Source organism: Pseudorasbora parva, chromosome 17, assembly GCF_024679245.1.
Source record: "Pseudorasbora parva isolate DD20220531a chromosome 17, ASM2467924v1, whole genome shotgun sequence".
NCBI classification, from domain to species: Eukaryota; Metazoa; Chordata; class Actinopteri; order Cypriniformes; family Gobionidae; genus Pseudorasbora; species Pseudorasbora parva.
In genome coordinates, this window is record NC_090188.1 from 24,883,434 (window position 1) to 24,903,064 (window position 19,631).

The 19,631-nt window shown below is 36.5% G+C and overlaps 3 protein-coding genes across 7 annotated transcripts in view; 1 reads left to right on the plus strand and 2 right to left on the minus strand.

The window, feature by feature from the left end:
• zfyve26 (zinc finger, FYVE domain containing 26) overlaps positions 1 to 3,632 on the minus strand; it is a 30,748-nt gene extending 27,116 nt beyond the window's left edge. For all 4 annotated transcript variants that reach the window (XM_067420677.1, XM_067420676.1, XM_067420675.1 and 1 more), the window contains exons 1-4: positions 3,352 to 3,632; positions 3,011 to 3,086; positions 2,814 to 2,894; positions 331 to 820 (exon numbers count right to left, since the gene is read on the minus strand). In XM_067420677.1, the coding sequence (XP_067276778.1) occupies positions 331 to 820; positions 2,814 to 2,894; positions 3,011 to 3,086; positions 3,352 to 3,542 (838 nt within the window). In that variant the 5' untranslated portion in view covers positions 3,543 to 3,632. The remainder of the gene's footprint in view (positions 1 to 330; positions 821 to 2,813; positions 2,895 to 3,010; positions 3,087 to 3,351) is intronic.
• Positions 3,633 to 6,572: 2,940 nt separating this feature from the next.
• On the plus strand, positions 6,573 to 11,314 carry si:ch211-10a23.2 (Galectin-related protein A-like). The gene is made up of 4 exons (XM_067421427.1): positions 6,573 to 6,738; positions 7,076 to 7,164; positions 9,819 to 10,008; positions 10,113 to 11,314. Exons 1-4 carry the CDS (start codon positions 6,712 to 6,714, stop codon positions 10,254 to 10,256), a joined length of 450 nt encoding a protein of 149 aa, XP_067277528.1. The 5' UTR covers positions 6,573 to 6,711; the 3' UTR covers positions 10,257 to 11,314.
• An 867-nt stretch (positions 11,315 to 12,181) lies between these two features.
• On the minus strand, positions 12,182 to 16,508 carry plek2 (pleckstrin 2). Of its 2 annotated transcripts, none has more exons than XM_067421870.1 (9): positions 16,375 to 16,508; positions 16,119 to 16,283; positions 14,974 to 15,164; positions 14,804 to 14,895; positions 13,340 to 13,527; positions 13,141 to 13,212; positions 12,931 to 13,014; positions 12,730 to 12,808; positions 12,182 to 12,510 (listed from the first exon to the last, which is right to left on the minus strand). In XM_067421870.1, exons 1-9 carry the CDS (start codon positions 16,453 to 16,455, stop codon positions 12,383 to 12,385), a joined length of 1,080 nt encoding a protein of 359 aa, XP_067277971.1. In that variant the 5' UTR covers positions 16,456 to 16,508; the 3' UTR covers positions 12,182 to 12,382. The 2 variants fall into 2 exon arrangements, with proteins under 2 accessions (XP_067277971.1, XP_067277970.1); XM_067421869.1 differs by having other exon boundaries at positions 13,111 to 13,212.
• Positions 16,509 to 19,631: the final 3,123 nt, after the last annotated feature.

Here is a 19,631-nt window from a genome sequence, read left to right on the forward strand (position 1 = left end):
CCATATCCTGATTGGCCTAATCACTCTGTCTCCTCTCCACCAATCGGCTGGTGTGTGGTGGGCGTTCTGGCGCAATATGGCTGCCGTCGCATCATCCAGGTGGATGCTGCACATTGGTGGTAGTTGAGGAGATTCCCCCCTTCTATATGTAAAGCGCTTTGGGATGTCTAGAAAAGCGCTATATAAATGTAATGAATTATTATTATTATTATTACTAGTGTTACAGTGTCAGGATTTAGCTACATGATTCATAAAAAAAATAATATTATTATGGAAACAAAATGTGATTCTTTACCTGGTTGTTTGTATTATTACAGTTACCTGACTCACCATGTGTGTGTGGTGCCTCTCCCAGTAGTTTCTCTTTGAGCAGTCTGAGTGCTGTGGAGCAGTATGCAGTCAATAGAGCTTGGTCCTGCGGCCTCAGTAGACATCCCAGAATCCTCTCCTCCGTCATGAGCCCTTCTCTAGCTGACCACAATCCCTTCCACAGGGTCTCTAGCTCAGCACCTGACCTCTCTGACCCCCATGGTGCCAAGGCCAGCACTGCACACACCTGCTCCACCCATTTCTCATCCCTCTCCTCCACAGGCTCACTCACTCTCACAGTGAGGTGCTGGATGAAGACGTCCTGTAAGACATGGTCTCTGGAGCGGTCCGCATGCTGAAGGAAGCTGATGAGAGAGTGGCAGAGCCGCGGCTGCTGGCGGGTTAAAAGAGAACGGAAGCAGGATAGAACAGCAGCACTCAGTGGAGGAGTAGAATCGCCTGGAATCTTTCCCTTTACTTCCTCAGAGTACAGGAAGTCTTCATGTAGCTCCTATTGAAGATATAGGACAAAGTGGATGAACAAATTTAAGGAAGTTAAAGACAGCATGAAATAAAAATTGTGATTGTTTGTTCTTCTCTATTGTGACATAACTGAGTGCAACGGCTTCTCGTACAAGAAAAAAATTAAGGGCGACAGATGATTTTGTCCACTGGAAATTAGATTGTTGGATCTTTGTCATTTGCTAATTACTGAGTGTATGGGAGTGACATGTTGCTAGATGTGAGGGATTAAAACTCATCTGGCTATCCACTTTTTCCTAACGAGTCTAATATGTTTTATATTATTATGGAAGGCACTTCCTGTTTGGGGAAGTTCCAGTCAAAAAGACTGAAACTAATCATTTCAAATCATAAGGTTGCTCTACAAATAATCCTTATAAATCAGTTTGAGTGTCCTTCATGTTCTATTTTCAGCTGTCAGGAGAATAACTTAACACTTGTAGTATAACAAGAATATCTATAGCAAGAGCTCTTTTCAGTCACTGCATTCTTTTCCATCTGATTATTTTCTTTTTTCTCCTTTGTGTTCTGCTTAAACATTATAAAAATGACAACATATACTGTGCATTTATGGTCTGCTCTCCTGATTTAATTTACGATATATTCCATGAATAAATCACTGGATTGCACTAAGAATTTCTTCTTTCTTCTCTTTCCAGGTTTGTTTTCACATGGGTGCTTTAAAATGTAATTGTCTACCTTTTTTTAATTATAATCCCATTAGCAGTGTTTACTGGAATGCTTCTAATTCAGGTAAATACAAGATTTATTGTCTGTCAAAATGACAGAAGTCACTTTGAAATACCATCACTCAATGTTTCACTTAATAAACATTTTTGTATGTTACATTATACAGACAAATTACGACAGTGGTATTTAACATGTCTGTGATATTGCTTTGGAAATAATTGAGCTTTTGAGGTTATTCATTGCCTGTTGTAGTAATTTGTAAATGCTTTTACACTTTTAATTTTCCTTTTATTCTTCGATGGTTGAAGGGTGAGTAAAATAATATAATCTCATGAAGGGTAAGTAAAATAATATCATCTCATTGTACATAATTTTTGAAAATGCTTTTTATTGTGTTCAGAGCTAACTTTCCACTAATTATTTACCGTTTAGACTAGAGAAAGTTACTCCCATAATTTGTGCAAGGCTTCATTGGGCATAGGAAAAAGGTGGAATTCCGTTTTTGTAATATGAACAATTGCCTAAGATTTGCAACTTCCTTTATAAAAAAAGTATGTTTTTGAAATTCAATTAGCTAATGTCACAAGCTTAGATGAGCATTAGCTTAGATCAGATGGTTTGTTACTAAGCCAATGACGATACTCTAATAAATCACAAAATCACTTCTTCTTTTTTTATACTTTTTAATACTGCTTACTATAATAAACTTTTTTCAACTGGTATGCCAGGATTGTTTTTCTTCAATAAGCTTATTGCAGTGCATTTTGGGATTTCCTTCTCCACCAAGGATACACCTATTTTTTTCCTTAATGTAAAGTCATGTTTGTTGTTGTCTATTTCAATTTGATTTCACGCAATCTGGTACGTCAGAGAGCGAAAGATTTTTTAACAGGATAGAATTTTAGTCAACAATAAGAATTTGTATTGTTTCATTAGCAATTTGGCATTTGGGGTGTTTGCATAGTAGACTATTGCTTTATAAAAAGTTTGTTTTTGTTTTTTTTAAATCAAATTTAATGTCAATTTTGGTTTGTTTGGGTCTGGGATTATAACTCTTTAACATGGAAAGGGTATTCAATAAATGGAAGGAGAGCAAAAAGAAAGAATTATTACATGTCAACTGTGCACACATGCAAAACAGCAACTATTTAGAGTAGAACCTTATCAGAGTTCAAAGGGAGTTCAAAGGAAATAATCTGTGCTTTATCAACATAAGGCCATAAAGTTGTTACAAAAGTGTCTGGGCAAACTACATAAAATACAGTAACATACAGTAGTTTGAGTTAGTCCACCTTAAGTACAGACTGTGGGATGTCCTCAAGTTCCTCTAAGAGCAACAGGAACTCCAGCTCTCTCTTTACAGACCCGCTCACCTGCAGAGAAGATATACAACCATACTCTGCATTAGGAAAAGGAAGTACTGATAATAGTGATGAGTGTCCTGCTTAAAGCATTGATGGGAAAATTATAACTAGCAGAAAACACACACCTTTATTTTAGTCTGTTTCTCCAGGACTTGAAGCCAATACCAGGCCAATCTGTGAGGGCTACCCACTGTTTCCCACCTATAAATAGAAAAATAACAGATGTGTCTCTTAAACTCCCTTACCTTCATCTTCTTGAAATCTCTCTATAATGAAAAGTTGAGTACCACTTATATACATTTACAACAACAGTGTCCGCCAAAATACCACAGAGAGATACTATACTGTAAGCAATATCGACAGAAAGAGAAAAATGCATTTGTTTACATGGGTTTTCAATTATGCTCATGTGTTTTAGTATGGCTCGAATAAGCATTCCACTTCAGAAAGTCAAGGCTTTACTCACCCGAGCAGATATGGGTGAGTAACAATGGCTTTAACGATGTCCCGTGGACTTTGGGGATCATCTCCGCGCTCATCTCCGAGCTGACACACGCAGGCTGCCGCGAGCTCCCACTCTCCGCGCCGCAAACACCGCGTGAAGAAACCAAAGAGCTCCCGCCTGGAGGTCTCTTCTTCATGGCCAAACGGATGCATGATAGATTGTCCGCTTTAATTCAGTAAAATACTGAAGTCCACGGACAGAGTACTGACCTCGGGTGTGTGTGTTATGGAGTATTCGACATCCACTGGAGGGGATATGAAATGAAAGAAAACCATGTCTGGTTTTGTAACCATCTCAACTGAGATCAAATCAATATTAATGTAACGTAAGCCTATTCAATAACATTCCAAAATCAACAAAATTGTATTGACTTGAGCGAGTCATGTGAGAAGTGCAGAACATGTTTGTAAGATTAAAAACTATTCTAAAGTTACAGTAGACATGTCAACATTTCGTTTTCGACGACTTTCATAACGTATTTACATTGCGATCAGTGTGATTCAAACTTTCGTTGTAAGTTATATCAGCTCTTCAACGTGAAATACTGACAACAAAACATATAATGCCCACATATAGTTTAGGAAACGGGAAGGGGATCGACTACACTATTAAAATTCTGTATATCTCTTTACGCTGATGTACAAAAAGAAGTATTTCGTTAAATTAGCACTTACGCTTTGGGTTTGTCCTTTTTATCTCACACTAGAGAGCAGCGCGTACAAACTGGTACAAACGCGCTTCCCACAGCTGTATGTGGCCATGAGCGAGCTGAGTCATGTGACTCAATCAGCTGATCCAGGAGCTGTCAGTTCAAGGGTCAAAACAATAGGAATGAAATATATGCGGTAGAATCAAATGAAAATGTGTATCACAATGTGCTGGACTGTTTGCTAGTTTATTTGTGTCATTATTCAGATTTAAATATATCTTTACAATTAATTTCCTGCTGATGTAGTCACCTGACACTTTTCTTAGCGCTGGAAGGATGGGCCAATCACAGCTCGTATGTGAGAAGTATTTTTAAATTTAATTAGATATTACTGTGGTTAATTTCCACTTACATTTCATGTACAGAGATATTTAAATTATTACTCTTTATTTTGTACAAACGATTTGACAGATCTGAATGCGACTCAGTTCACCTTTCTGATCCGCTATAGCGCCCTCTGGCGGTAAACAATTTAGGATACTTTTTAGTAATATTTGACTCCCATGTCTCCCAAAGTCATCTCTCACTTTTTTGTTATTTTGTTTATTTTCTGGTGGATAGTTGTCGTGACCTGAAATCTTATGGATTTATTGTGAAAATGTTTTTGATAGTAACGTGTCTAAACGCAGATGTGTGAAGTGTGAATTAAGCACACTCACGATTTTTAAAAATTCGTTTATTAGTGTCATGAACATGTAAAAAATAGGTCATGAATGGCTGAACAATGTTACGTGTTTGTTTAAACATTATATGGTGATGGCAGTCGTCGTATTATGTCTCATATCAATCCAATATTTTTTTGTTTGTTTGTTTGTTTCTCTTGCTGCACTCTAACTAGTTATTTAAAAACGTTGATGCCACCGCAAATGTACGTTTTTGTGTGTGGGTTTTTTTTTCCATGTCATTATATTGTTTTTAGCATAAGAAAAATGGGGGGGAAACATTTTGATAATATATATATATAATCAAATGTGTGTGTGTGTGTGTGTGTGTGTGTGTGTGTGCGTGTGTGTGTGTGTGTGTGTGTGTGTGTGTGTGTGTGTGTGTGTGTGTGTGTGTGTGTGTGTGTGTGTGTGTGTGTGTGTTTTGTCCTCTATAGTTGACATGCACAAGGACTCATGTTTAAAAAATAAAACGACATGAAATTGCATGCAGGCTAAAAAAGGGATTTATTTTTAATTCACCAATTAATTTGTAGGTTTCAAGATTTAAAAAAAAACACTTTGTTTAAAGATGATTCTGAACTAGGCCTATGTTATAAAATATATAATGGAATGCAATGATATATGATTTAACGTTATGCAACATGTGGGTAAAATGGCCATAGCCTACTTGGATTTTCCCATTCAACAGCCTACAATGACACTGTCTGGAGTGTCTGCATTAATGTGCGTATTTATGTTTTTGGTGTAACGTAATGAAAATAGAAGTGTAATAATAATTGGCAACATTTTCATAATAATATGTTATATTTCATAGCAATATTGATATGTAATTTCTTTCCTTATTCACTTTGTTGTGTCTCCAAAAAGTCCTGGTGTCCTCTACAGTGGACATTTATGAAATCAATGTTGTAACAACAACAAAAAAGTCATCTTTTGATTAGAAACCCCATAACAATTTTCCTGAGATGTTGATTTAAAACAAACAATTTGAAAATCATTCAGCTTTAAATGAGGCCTATAATTACAAAATATTTTTTCATATAAGTGTGGTAATAGTTGACAATATGGAGAAAAGTCTATTTCTGGCCCTGGGTCCCAAGAGGATACAAGACAACATTGAGACTGACAAAGGGAAATTTGATCAGTAATTTGGAGCTTATAATCCCTGGCAACTCTCTCTAGGTGATAAAAACAGAAACAAAGTTCCGGACTGGTTAGATGTGAATGTGCAACAAGCTGCACCTGATAATATTTCTCTTGAGTGTGTTGTCCATATTTGTCATTCCACCATTAGGCTACTATATGAACTTATTCCCAAGGGAATTTATCTTGATATAATTTACACCTTGTATACGGTTAATGATTCAAATGCAGCCTTCAAACAAAACGTACCTAGTTTACATGTTAATTTGTAAAAAATTATATGTTCAATAAGTTATAACAACATATGTTTTTACATTTTAACTCATCAAAATAAGTTAAGAAATGTTAAACTTGTTTTTATTAGTTATACAAGATGTAACTCATTTTTAAAAGTCAGTTTAACATAATTTAAGTTGAAATAGGCCTAACTTAAACATCCAAGTCGATTGTAGCACTGCAAAAGTTCAACATTTGCCTTTTTTTTTTTTTACAGTGTAGGCTATTTCTGGAATTACGAGATCAGATTTATTTTGGCTCAAGGCGACTTTTTCTTATATTGAACAACATACTTTATTCAGTCATTTATTTAGAAATTTGCTGAAGTCACTACTGTATTTTTGTCCTCATCATCACTCACTGCCTGTGATGGTTTCCATGGAAACGCGGTGGCGCGAGGCGGGGTTCGCAGATTCAACGCCGGTCTCGCGCTCTGCCATGATCAATTCCGTGCATGACAGCTATTGTCCTCTCGCTTGAAACGCAACACCTGCACGACTAAACTAAACCACTGCGACAGAAGAAAGCATGACAGATAAGGGTAACATCCGAAACGTAAGTAGGCCTATAATTACGATTATTTTATAGCTTACGGTTATCAGTCACCGAGACTGATTGTGTTACACCAGTGACGTACGGACTGAGCTTATTTGACTACATGACATTATTAATATGCTATATAAATTCGCCTACTGTTACATTGATAAATGATGAGGCTCAATAATCTGCATAAATAAACTGTAAACTCAGAAAAGATGATCGTTTCTTTTTCTTGTCTCGCAGCACTGGGTTAAAGAAATCGTGATGATTTTAAATCAGTACATTTATAATTTTTCGGATTTTGCCTGGCCTGTATAGATGTTTGAATGACAGTAAAACACTATTCCTGTAGGAAGAGGACTATGTTGGAGAGATCAAAGGGGGTCTGCGGCCGACCATGAGGCTGATAGTGATGGGTATTGTTCACAAGCAGCCCAAAAGGTTCGTATCAGACACACCTGTCTGTCTGTGTTTCGCCAGCACTTGCGTTCATTTGTCCATGCACGGATACATCGGGCATCCTGAATGACTCGGTTCATTGAGAATGAGACGCGCCTTCAGTGCGTTGGCACAATGAAGCAGTTGTATCGGGGATTCAACCGTTTTTACGTCTCCACTCTCCAGAAGAAAACATGGGTGCCAACCGAGAATACACAGAACTCAAGTGTTTTGCAATGGATTATGTTATGTGTGTTATGTTGCATTTTATTCCATATTGTATATTTATACGGTATATGTATGCTATAGGCATGTAAGGTATATAAATCATAGACCGTAAAAAAAGATATAGATATAGATAGATATAGCTTGTATAGTCATAGCTGTCAACCCTCCCGTTTTTCCCGGGTTTCTCACGTATTTTAGCTCTTTTCCCGCTGTCTTCCCGTTTTAGTATTTTCCCGTAAAATATCCCGTTTTTTACGCTCTGATTGTCTTAACTCAGAACACGCAACTACATCTGTGTCTGAAGCTTTTAACTTAACGGTCTACTGAGAGAGAGAGAGAACAAAACGACAGCCCACGGACAGAACTAAACATTCAAATAGCCTAGTTTCACTTTACACTAGATTGTGATAATGTGATTTAATTTAGATTTTGGCTTCTTTGGCAAAGATTATAATTTTGATATTCATATCTAGCGCAACTTAATTCCCATTGCAGCAGTTGCCTACGCTGTCATTTCTCCATATAACTCAAACGCAATGACAGAATAAGCACGATCAGTGATTGTTGTAAAATGCAGTCTAGCTACTGTTGGTAAATTGTGGGACGCGTTTAATAATAAAAAGAGCGATTAAAAGCACAAACATGTGTGCAAGAGATTGTTCCCAAGTCGGCGCGCGCACTCTGAAACAGCCGCAACGAGACGAGCAAATCACACTTTCGGTTTCACACTCGTGTCTAAACGATCAAATGTACTCAAACATCTATGTCAAAATGACCGGCTTGGAGAGTCTCTTAAACACAGTTTGTGTCTAAAATGGACGTAGTTATTATGGATAGTCGGGAGAAAGTGTAATGTATCTGCCTATTATCAGTCGCCTATAGATCTGCACATCTGTCTTAAAGAGGCAGCGGTGTAAATAAACATGATGACGAATTACTGCGAATTAAACAACCAAATGCAAAGATAAAATCACTCACAGCTCTTGAATGAATAACCAGCTTTAATAAGCATTATTTTGGCTATTTATGATAAACTATGCAGTGTTATTTTACGTTTGATTAGCCTACTAGAATTCTTCCTGAAATTAAAGCACTGTGCAGGCCTATATAATGTGTATCTTTGTTAATTGTGTGTGTGTGTGTGTATATATATATATATATATATATATATATATATATATATATATATATATATATATATATATATATAATCTCAAAAAGTACCGATAAGAATACCGTTAAAGTACCGGACCGATAAGCAGTATCGTTAAGAGTAGTAATACCAACCTTAACGATACCCATCCCTAGGTTTAACCAACCAAAACCAAAACCGAGTAATGTTAATTTGTTCCTAAATAAAGCACTTCAAACATATACATTGGTCTGTCATTCTTTAATAGATATTGTGTAGTTATAAACTCTAGACTGTTAATGATTAGTGCTTTTTTTTTTAGTTTGTGGGATCATGTATAAGAATCATGTATAAAAAAAGCTATACTCTTTACTGGTAAATATTACAGTAAACAAACATTACAGACAATAGACCAAGGCAGCTCTGGCATAATGTCAATAACATTATGCTTAATATATATTGTGTAGTTATAAACTCTTTAGACTGTTATGATTAGTGCTTCTTCTTTTTTTTTTTTTTTTAGTTTGTGGACAAGAATCGTGTAAAAAAAAAAAATCCCTTATTTTGGGGATGGATTCCGGGAAATCTCCCTTATTTTCAATGTTCAATGTTGACAGCAATGCTGTAGCTATATTAGTCCTGTCAATCGTTTAAAAAACTAATAAGATTTTTCCCCTGTATATAATAATGTTACAGTTTCCAAATGAATTGTTAATTGTGTTAAATATTATATGTAAGGAACCTTACGATTTTAGTTTTACTGCAGATTTTTACATTTGTACGGAGCTCCGCACATGAAATGCACGAATAAAAGTAAATGGTTCACGCAATTGAGCCTACTATTTTAATGGTTCATACTTTTCTAACTTTCTTCTCTTCTCTTCTCTTCTCTTCTCTTCTCTTCTCTTCTCTTCTCTTCTCTTCTCTTCTCTTCTCTTCTCTTCTCTTCTCTTCTCTTCTCTTCTCTTCTCATTTTTTTTTAACAGTGCAATACATTTGGTTTTCCAGCTGTTGTTGTTCACTTCTGTTTTGCCAGCGTTGGACAAAGTCAATTCCCATGAAGGCTTAGTCAGCCAGATCTATACAAAAAAACAGCTTGGATGATCCTGGCCATATTTGGCAAGGGTTATCCAGAAACTAATGGTTCATAATGTGATTTGATATGGACCGTCACAGATCAAAGTGGCTAAACAAATTCCATGCAATTGACTCAGTCTGTTAAAATGATGCTTGTTCTTAAACCTGCAAAATCCAATGTTAAAAATGCCCACATATTTTTTTCTGTCTGTCTCTTTAGTATGGTAGTGTTAGTGTCATGCCAGCCTAAAGGAGAGGGGGATGAGGAAATCGAGGGTGATGTGGGCCTGGAGTTGAAGGTGAACTTTTCAGAAAAGGCTGTGGTTCGTAACGCTCGTCTGTCAGGACAGTGGGGCGCTACAGAGACTGCCCTGTCTTTCTTCCCCTTTGCTCCAGGAGAGCCTTTTAAGGTAGGGTGTGTGTTTGGAGGGTGTGATCAATTATAAAGCTAAAATTGTTGGTAATGTCACACCTTTCTATCACAATAATGTTGTTTTTCTTCTTTATCTCTCAGATGGAAATTGTGTGCGAGCACCAGCAGTTCCGTATCCTGGTGGACGGGCAGCCGCTGTGTGGTTTTGCTCACAGATTGACTCAGCTAGCATCTCTCACTGCTCTTAGAGTTCATGGAGACCTACAGCTCACCAAAGTGGCTTGAGAAAGAGAGCAATTGCTTGCCATGATGACAGACTATTCATAGAAGCAACTAAACTAAGGTTTTAGAACCCTGAGTGTACTGTACACAATTGTTGTAAAGTTCCAGAGCGCTCTGTCGTTTGAAAAGTCTTGAACTCATTTCATTTGGATCTGTGTTTGTTTTGCTAGGCTAATTGTTTTTTATTATTATTATTTGCAGTGGCAAAAGAGCCTGTTCATTTTAAACAGATTTTGTGTTTGTATGGACACATTTGTAGAAGAAAATTTCTGATGGAGCTGTGTTAACAGCTGTAACCTACAAAAATGTGGAGTTCTAATCAAGATTTAAATTAAGAATGATTTGCTATTAACTAGCTCAGAAGATAGTTTTTAAAATGCATAATGTACTACCTAACTTTTAGTTTGCTTTGTGATTAGATATATTAGTTTATCTGGCTCTTTGATAAGGAAGAAAAAGTGCCTTCATTTGTTCCATTAGATGCACTTATATGTAGAGGACTTTAGGTGTGCTGTAGCAGTAATTGTTGATGTTTAAATTCATTTATATTTACATTTACACATTTGGCAGATTCTTTTATCCAAAGCGCCTTGCATTGCATTCAAATTATACATTTGACCAGTTCATGCATACCCTTGGCTTTGAACCCGGGATGCTAGCATTGACTGTTTAATCTATAGGAATGTATCAACAACAACATGTTTTTGTTTGACTGTCTGAAAACTGGTTAAATCATTTCAACAGAATAACTCCGAATCATAAGAGAATCGTTTTTTGTTCATTTTTTGTTCATGTGAATGTACAGGGACATAAGCATTCATTACTGACACCCGAATGTTCGCTTTAAAATCCAGTTCGCTGCGATTGAATTTGTTTGAAGAAAAAGGACTCAAAGTCCATCTGAAGCCTTTACTTGGTGCTGTCAATCTACACACTTAATGCTGCAAATGAAGCATGTATTAAATGACTTTAATGATTAGGTTCATATAGCAATGTTTACTTGAATATCTTTCAATACTTAAAATAATTGCAATATGTACTGTAAACAGTAAACTTTTCTTAAAGAACTTTTAAGATCTGATTATTGGACTTAATGCGTGTGTGTGTTCTTGTATATGGTTTATGAGGACAAACGTGCATGATGACATGGTTTACGTAGACACTTCCTGTCTATGTAAACTAAATAGCTTTAAAAACATACTAAACATACTTTACATATAGTAAAACATACTATATATATATATATATATATATATATATATATATATATATATATATATATATATATATATATATATATATATATATATATATAAAATCTATGTACTTGTAGGGATATGTTTTGGTCCCCATGAGGACAACTAATTTTTTGCAAAACAAAATGTAGGTAGGTTTAGGATAGGGTTCATATGCGCGGCTAGAATATACAGTTTGTACAGTATACAAATCATTATGTCTCGGAAAGTATCCATAAGACACTAAAGGCCAATGTGTTTTGGGCATTTGAGAAAGAGGAACATGCACATAGGCACGGTGTGTGTTTTTTATCCATAGCAACACATCAACAGACTTGTGCAAGACGTGAAGTCAGTTCGGTTAACTAACAACTTGGTAGACAAATGGAAGGCAGGTAAAAACATGTTTACGGTTCATAACAAAACTGCAGGCATGCACATCAGAGACATGATTTCCAAATGACATTTATTCAAATAAATCTTTATTTTTACAAAATTGTAGAAAACAAAAAACAAATCCACATCATAATTCACACATTCATAGTACATTCACTGAATGTATAAGCTTTACCAACTTATAATATATCAAACAAACTCATGCACAAAACATTTAAAAAGACTTTATCAGCGACACTGAATTTTTTTTGAAAATCTGGATTAAATGTAAAATATTCTAAATAGAATGAGGCCTCATGCTGGCACCATGTATATTATTAATTAATATATGTTTGTATTATTAATATACATTTTTAATCAGCTGTATAACACTGTATTTATTTATTTATTTTAGCTTGCACATAACCAACATAAAAATATCATTTGTTAACAACAATAGCAATACCAACAATGACCTGTAAGTGTAGTTATTGTTTGAATGTGCAGTGTGTAGCATAATTAAGTCACTTTTCTAATAGCTTGGATCCAGTCCATCCTTTCCTCGTGTGTTGGGGCCTGGATGTAATAATGTGTCTCCATCTGAGTGATGATTTTAAAAAGGTTTCCCTGCACTTTACCTTTAACACCTGAAGATTACAAGAAAGTGACAATTAGATTCTGTGTTGACATATACCTGTAAATATTACTGCTACCAAGACAACAAAGCCTGAATCATTTAAGTCAGTGGCAAAGTCTTTCCTTAATTCTAATAAATATGTGTGATTATTTTGTAAATATTCATTTGTGGGAACGGGTAAACATCACACCTCAGAGACTTCCACAGAAGAGACAAAAGTTTGACTCACCTGACGGTGTGCCGTTATCATCGAGGGCAGACACCAGACAGCCACGCAGAGATATACCGCCAACCGGAGTGATGTCATCCTGAGAAAGGTGCCCATCAGGAAGTAAACAAGTCAGTACAATAATAGCCATCACATGATTTCTTCAGGCTTCAGCATAAATGTACTTGTAAATCTGTAAAATTGCACCAGCATTCTTCTCACCTTGCTGGGGTCATAGTAGTGCAGGAAACCAGGCTCGGCCCTCAGAACAAACAATCTTACCTTCCAGTTTTTCACCTTGTGCCCCTGACACAAATAAACAGGTGAGTAAACACACAAGACCGCTAACATCACAAACAAGTGTATTTCAATTGAAAACTCCACTTATAGCAGGGTCCTCACCTGTTTGAGCAGGTAACCTCTCTTAACCACCTTTCCGCTCAGCTCCACCGCAGACCGAGACTTTTCTGATTTTACACTGCCTCTCTTCTGGAAGCTTTGGGACTGTTCGAGAAATCATATTTGTTCGGATTAATTAGGACATATTATTTTTATATCTAGTATATAATATGATTACAAAAGAGTTGAGCAGTAGAGAACAAATCAAAAAGAAAGAGATTTGGGAACATACAAAGCAGTAGAGTGCAGTGGAATCATCGAGGAACTGTTCTCCTAGAGCAGCGTTACGGAGAGCGTCTGCGCTCCTGATCCCGACTGGACGCAGGGAAGCTTCATCCAGCAGCGCAGAGGCTAATGTTACTGCCTCCACACGGGTCAAAGCCAGCTTGTTAAACACAAGCCAATCCACCACTGCTGAGCCTGCACATACATACACACAATTGAACAAAGATTATGTTATGTTTTATTAACAAATTTCAGGAGGAGCACATTCAGATAATTAATCCTAATTAACAATGGAACACGGCAGATAATCAAAACAAATTAAACAAGTGGAGTACGTCAGATAACATAACCTAAAATTAATCCTAATTAAACACGAGTGGAGCAGATTTAGCTACTCTGGGTTCGGGCTAAAAATCTGAGCCCGGAGCCCTCCCCAGACAGCAAGCCAAATACGCATAAACTTTACTCTATTTAATCAGATTTAAGTATGAACTCGTGAAATATAGACCAACAGTACTGGATCAGTAAAGTGTAAACAGTGTAAAGTGAGTACACAATGACTCTTTCTGCAGGTCATATTGTATCACCAGTAGATGGCGACATGTGACTGCCTTTATGAGTTAATTATTCACTCAACAGATTGCTTCAAAGAGACTAATTCTTTCAGGACTAAACCAAGTAACTCACTGACAGAAGAAAAAAATGGACAAAGTAACTGTTGATATTATGTCTAAAAGGTAGGTGAACATGATTTCACCAAGTAGAACATGATCCTGGATCAACATCCTTGTTGATATTGGAACAACGTTACAACCAACCAATCAGATTTGAAGTGTAGCTTTATAGTTAATGTCAGGTTTAGGCTTACAATAAGACTGACGCCTATCTTTCCCTCTGATTTTAGGGATAAGTTATTGGTAGGGTAAGATTTAGGGGTAGGTATAAGGTTAGGACTACGTTTTTAGACAGGAATGTTGTTCCTTGACAAAATCATGACGACTAAAAAGGAAAGGGATACGCATTTGTACATTTGGCACTACTATTCAAATGTTAATGGATAGTAAGATATTTTTTATTAATAGAATTTTTTTATTGATAGAATTGATAAATTTTTTATTGATAGAAATTTATACATTTATTCAGCAAGGATAAATTGACAGTAAAGCCTATTTTGTTTAAAAAATAGCAAAATACTATTTCAAATTAATGCCTTTCTTTTGAACTAAAACTCATATCAGAATGATGGCTCATTTTACACTGAAGAGTGGAGTAAAAAGTAGGTATTTTACTGTAAATATTGCGGTTTTTACTGTATAATGATCACATAAATGCAGGTGAGCATAATCTTTCAAAAACCTTTAAAAACTCTTACCAACTCTAAACTTTTAAACAGCAGCATTCACAAACATTAACATTATCAAGAGACAATGCCATTTTTTTAAATAATGCTTTGTGTTTTTGAGTGTCTGACCTGAGAAACAGTTGGTATAAGAGCTGCCCTGCTCAACATGACTGCATAGCCGGATACCACTGTGCACATCATACATGGAGTCCACCACCTGACTGATATATAGATACACAGTTAGATATGGAGTCACAAACACATACTCACATATATTGACAAACTGCACTCATTGCTACCTGAGGTTGACATTGTGAAGCTGGAGTGATGTAGAACCTTTAATTTGGGATGGGGAAAGGGTCTGTGCATCATGTGGGTTGAGCTTCTGTATTGCTGCACCAATCGCCTCAGCCCATTCATCACGTTCCTCCCTCATGCAAGCCTCCAGAAAGTGCTCCTCTGCAGTGTTGGTCAGCAGCTTCAGCACCAACTACAGGGTGTAAAATGTGGTTAATATGACAACAGCCTTCAGTCCCAACCTAAAAAATGTAAGTTGTTGGTAGAAAGTGCAGCACTTTTTGCATCAGAAGAAAGCATATAAAAGGAATTGCCACAAACATTTCAAACTTAATCTCTCTGAAACGGGCAATGACTGCAGCTGTTACACAATATGAAATATCAAAAACATTGCAAAGATTTACTGGGAGAAATAAAAGCTTTGTTCCTGACATGCTAGTACATGTGAGCAATGCTAAACAAAATAATGAAAGGTTAATTCATATGAAGCATGACCTGAGGCTATGAACATTTAAATCACTGACACTCCCAGTGTTTGGTTTAGTGTTCAAGGTGTAATTTGAAGCAGACCACTGATAAACTACTCCCTAATGAAATCTGTTTAGACTGTGGATGCAACCAATTGAATGTTGAATGTTAAATAATAATGTTAATTAATAAGCTATGTCACTTTCCATAAGAAGTAACTAAGCTATAATGCAAAAGGCTATTCTAATGCCTTACTTTAGAATGTAACTTACAAACTTACAACTTACAAACATTCTTCAGAATATCTTCTTTTGTGTTCAGCAGAAGAAAGAAACTTATACAAGTTTGGAACAACTTGAGGGTGAGTAAATTATGACAGAATTTTACTTCTGGGTGACCTCATGGTTGAACTATCCCTTTAAAAGCACAGACTAGGCTGCTTTGTTAAACGCGAATATTGCATTAGCCTATAACTTTGTGATGATCAGTTATACACATTATACATTTTTTAACATAAAAAATACATTATCAGTTTTAATATTGTAGGCTACTTAAATGATGTAGCAACAGTGTGCGAAAACATTTGTGGGGAAACGTTCAGCATATTTATGGCTATGAATATCCAGACAGTCTTTAATTCATATAATATTTGTTAATGTAATACTTTGTGCTCACTTACCGGTCTGTTTTCGTACTCCAGGAAAGGACAGGTGATTCTGCAGTTAATCAAGTGGATCGTCCCTCGATGGCAGGAATCCCGTTTGCCGCCTTCATATTTATAATACAGAAGTTTGTCCGATTTAAGTACAAACCATCGAACTTTCCAGTTTTGAACCACATGGCCCTAAAAAGAACATAATTTATTAATAATCCAGTAAAATTGGGAATTTATTTGCATGTGAATGGATAAAAAAAATCAAACGAGTTTCTCTCACCCTTTTCACCAAAAAACCCTCTTTAAGGACGCTGCTATTTTCTGACTCAGTGCCCATGTTAACTTCACCAGTGTCTACCATTCACTAGACAGGTAAAAGCGCTTCAGGTGTTTTATAGCTGCCGCAGAAATTCCTTAGAATGTGCGTCATTGAGCAACATCACATCCTATCGGCGCCCCCCACAATCAACACTGAGCAACTGCGCCTGGGCGTGGACGGTGGGATTGATAAGAATTAAATTCATTAAAAATTAGATAAATAATTGAATAATACGGACTTCGAAATTATTCGACTGACGAAAGTCCGATAGAATTTGCCTAAATATATGATTATTTTTGATAATCCACAGACAGTTTGTAAAGTCCAATGGGACGGGGTAGCCTATGAGTCACCAAGACAGACGCAGTCAGACTGAGTCATTGTTCAGGTTGGATTTATCAATTCAGTGACCGGATGTTTGTTGCTATGGCGGTGCAAATTTGCGATGGAAATAAATAAAAATAAAAACATTTCATTTTGACAATCTTGTAACATTTTGTTCCACTAGTCCAAATTAGGCCTAGGTCTTTTTTGAAAGACTTCAAGGTCAGAATTGTAGGATGTAGGCCTAATTAAATACTTGAAATGGCTGACACGTTTTTTTCAGCATATTAGGCTATTTTGTACACGGACTCACAAACAACAAAATAGCCTATAAGCTACTCTTAAAATAAAGGTTAGTTTTTTAACGTCCGTTAAATCTTTATATTCCACAAAATATATATATAACATTTTGTGGAATATAAAGATTTAACGGACGTTAAAAAAGTAACCTTTATTTTAAGAGTATATATATATATATATATATATATATATATATATATATATATATATATATATATATATATATATATATATATATATACATATTGTGATAAAGTTATTTTCAGTATTTTCCATAATGTAATGATACAAATTAAACTTTCATATATTTTAGATTCATTGCACACCAACTGAAATATTTCAGGTCTTTTATTGTTTTAATACTGATGATTTTGGCATACAGCTCATGAAAACCTGAACCATAAACACCTGCAAAAGATTCCTGAGGCTTTTAAAAACTCCCAACCTGGTTCATTACTCAAAACCGCAATCATGGGTAAGACTGCCGACCTGACTGCTGTCCAGAAGGCCATCATTGACACCCTCAAGCACGAGGGTAAGACACAGAAAGAAATTTCTGAACGAATAGGCTGTTCCCAGAGTGCTGTATCAAGGCACCTCAGTGGGAAGTCTGTGGGAAGGAAAAAGTGTGGCAAAAAAACGCTGCACAACGAGAAGAGGTGACCGGACCCTGAGGAAGATTGTGGATAAGGACCGATTCCAGACCTTGGGGGACCTGCAGAAGCAGTGGACTGAGTCTGGAGTAGAAACATCCAGAGCCACCGTGCACAGGCGTGTGCAGGAAATGGGCTACAGGTGCCGCATTCCCCAGGTCAAGCCACTTTTGGGCTACAGAGAAGCAGCACTGGACTGTTGCTCAGTGGTCCAAAGTACTTTTTTCGGATGAAAGCAAATTTTGCATGTCATTCGGAAATCAAGGTGACAGAGTCTGGAGGAAGACTAGGGAGAAGGAAATGCCAAAATGCCTGAAGTCCAGTGTCAAGAAGTACCCACAGTCAGTGATGGTCTGGGGTGCCATGTCAGCTGCTGGTGTTGGTCCACTGTGTTTTATCAAGGGCAGGGTCAATGCAGCTAGCTATCAGGAGATTTTGGAGCACTTCATGCTTCCATCTGCTGAAAATCTTTATTGAGATGAAGATTTTGTTTTTCAGCACGACCTGGCACCTGCTCACAGTGCCAAAACCACTGGTAAATGGTTTACTGACCAATTGGCTTGCCAACTCTCCTGATCTGAACCCCATAGAGAATCTGTGGGATATTGTGAAGAGAAAGTTGAGAGACGCAAGACCCAACACTCTGGATGAGCTTAAGGCCGCTATCGAAGCCTCATGGCCTCCATAACACCTCAGCAGTGCCACAGGCTGGTCGCCTCCATGCCACGCCGCATTGAAGCAGTCATTTCTGCAAAAGGATTCCCGACCAAGTAGGCTATTGAGTGCATAACTGAACATAATTATTTGAAGGTTGACTTTTTTTGTATTAAAAACACTTTTCTTTTATTGGTCGGATGAAATAAGCTATTTTTTTTTGAGAATTCTGGGTTTTCATGAGCTGTTTGCCAAAATCATCAGTATTAAAACAATAAAAGACCTGAAATATTTCAGTTGGTGTGCAATGAATCTAAAATATATGAAAGTTTAATTTTGATCATTACATTATGGAAAATAATGAACTTTTATCACAATATGCTAATTTTTTGGGAAGGACCTGTGTGTGTATATATATATATATATATATATATATATATATATACAGCCTATATGTTCTTTTTTATGTTAAAAAAATGGTTCTTTTAAAAACTGTTAATTGAAAGGTTTTTTGGGGAACCAAAATTGTTCTTCTATGTCTATGAAATCACTGTGAAAACACTTTTTTGGAACTATACATTTTTATTTACAAAAGTAAACATATTTCGACATAGTTAAAACTGGATTTTGCCAGCAGGCAGACATTTAAACCGAGACATTCTTACACAATTTTGAGTGTTGATCACTTGGAAATCATCGGCCATACATGTTTCTACATGAATTAAGGATGGTAAATTATGGCGGGAACACGGCCAAACCTCGGTCACCTTCTTCGTTGTTCACTTAGCCTACACTTCTACTGTCTAGCACTAGATGGTGATGTCGCGCAGCACTTGTGTAGGCCTATGTAGTGGTTTATTTGTTTTGTTAATAATTTGTGGGGAAATTTTCTGAGAATCATCTGAAAAAGTCACAATCTCATTTAGTAAAATAAATTATTGTTTTAAGGTATAATTGTTTTCTTGTGTAGGCCTATGAGCAATTTAGACCCGATAACACTACTTGGTTAATACACACTCACACACACGTCCGGTTTAGTAAGCCTATAGCCTATTTGTGGGGACTCTCCATAGACATAATACTGTATACTAAACTGCAGGCCTAAACCTACCCATCATACAAAACTTGCTGCAGTTTATTTTCAAAAAATTAGTTCAAAAACTGTTTCTGTATGAGCTATAGTTTCCTATATAAGCTAGAGTTTCCTCATGGGGACCTCGATTTGGGTTCCCACACAAGTCCCCATGATTCAGTGTGCAAAAGGTTAAAGTCCACATCGAGGTAAAA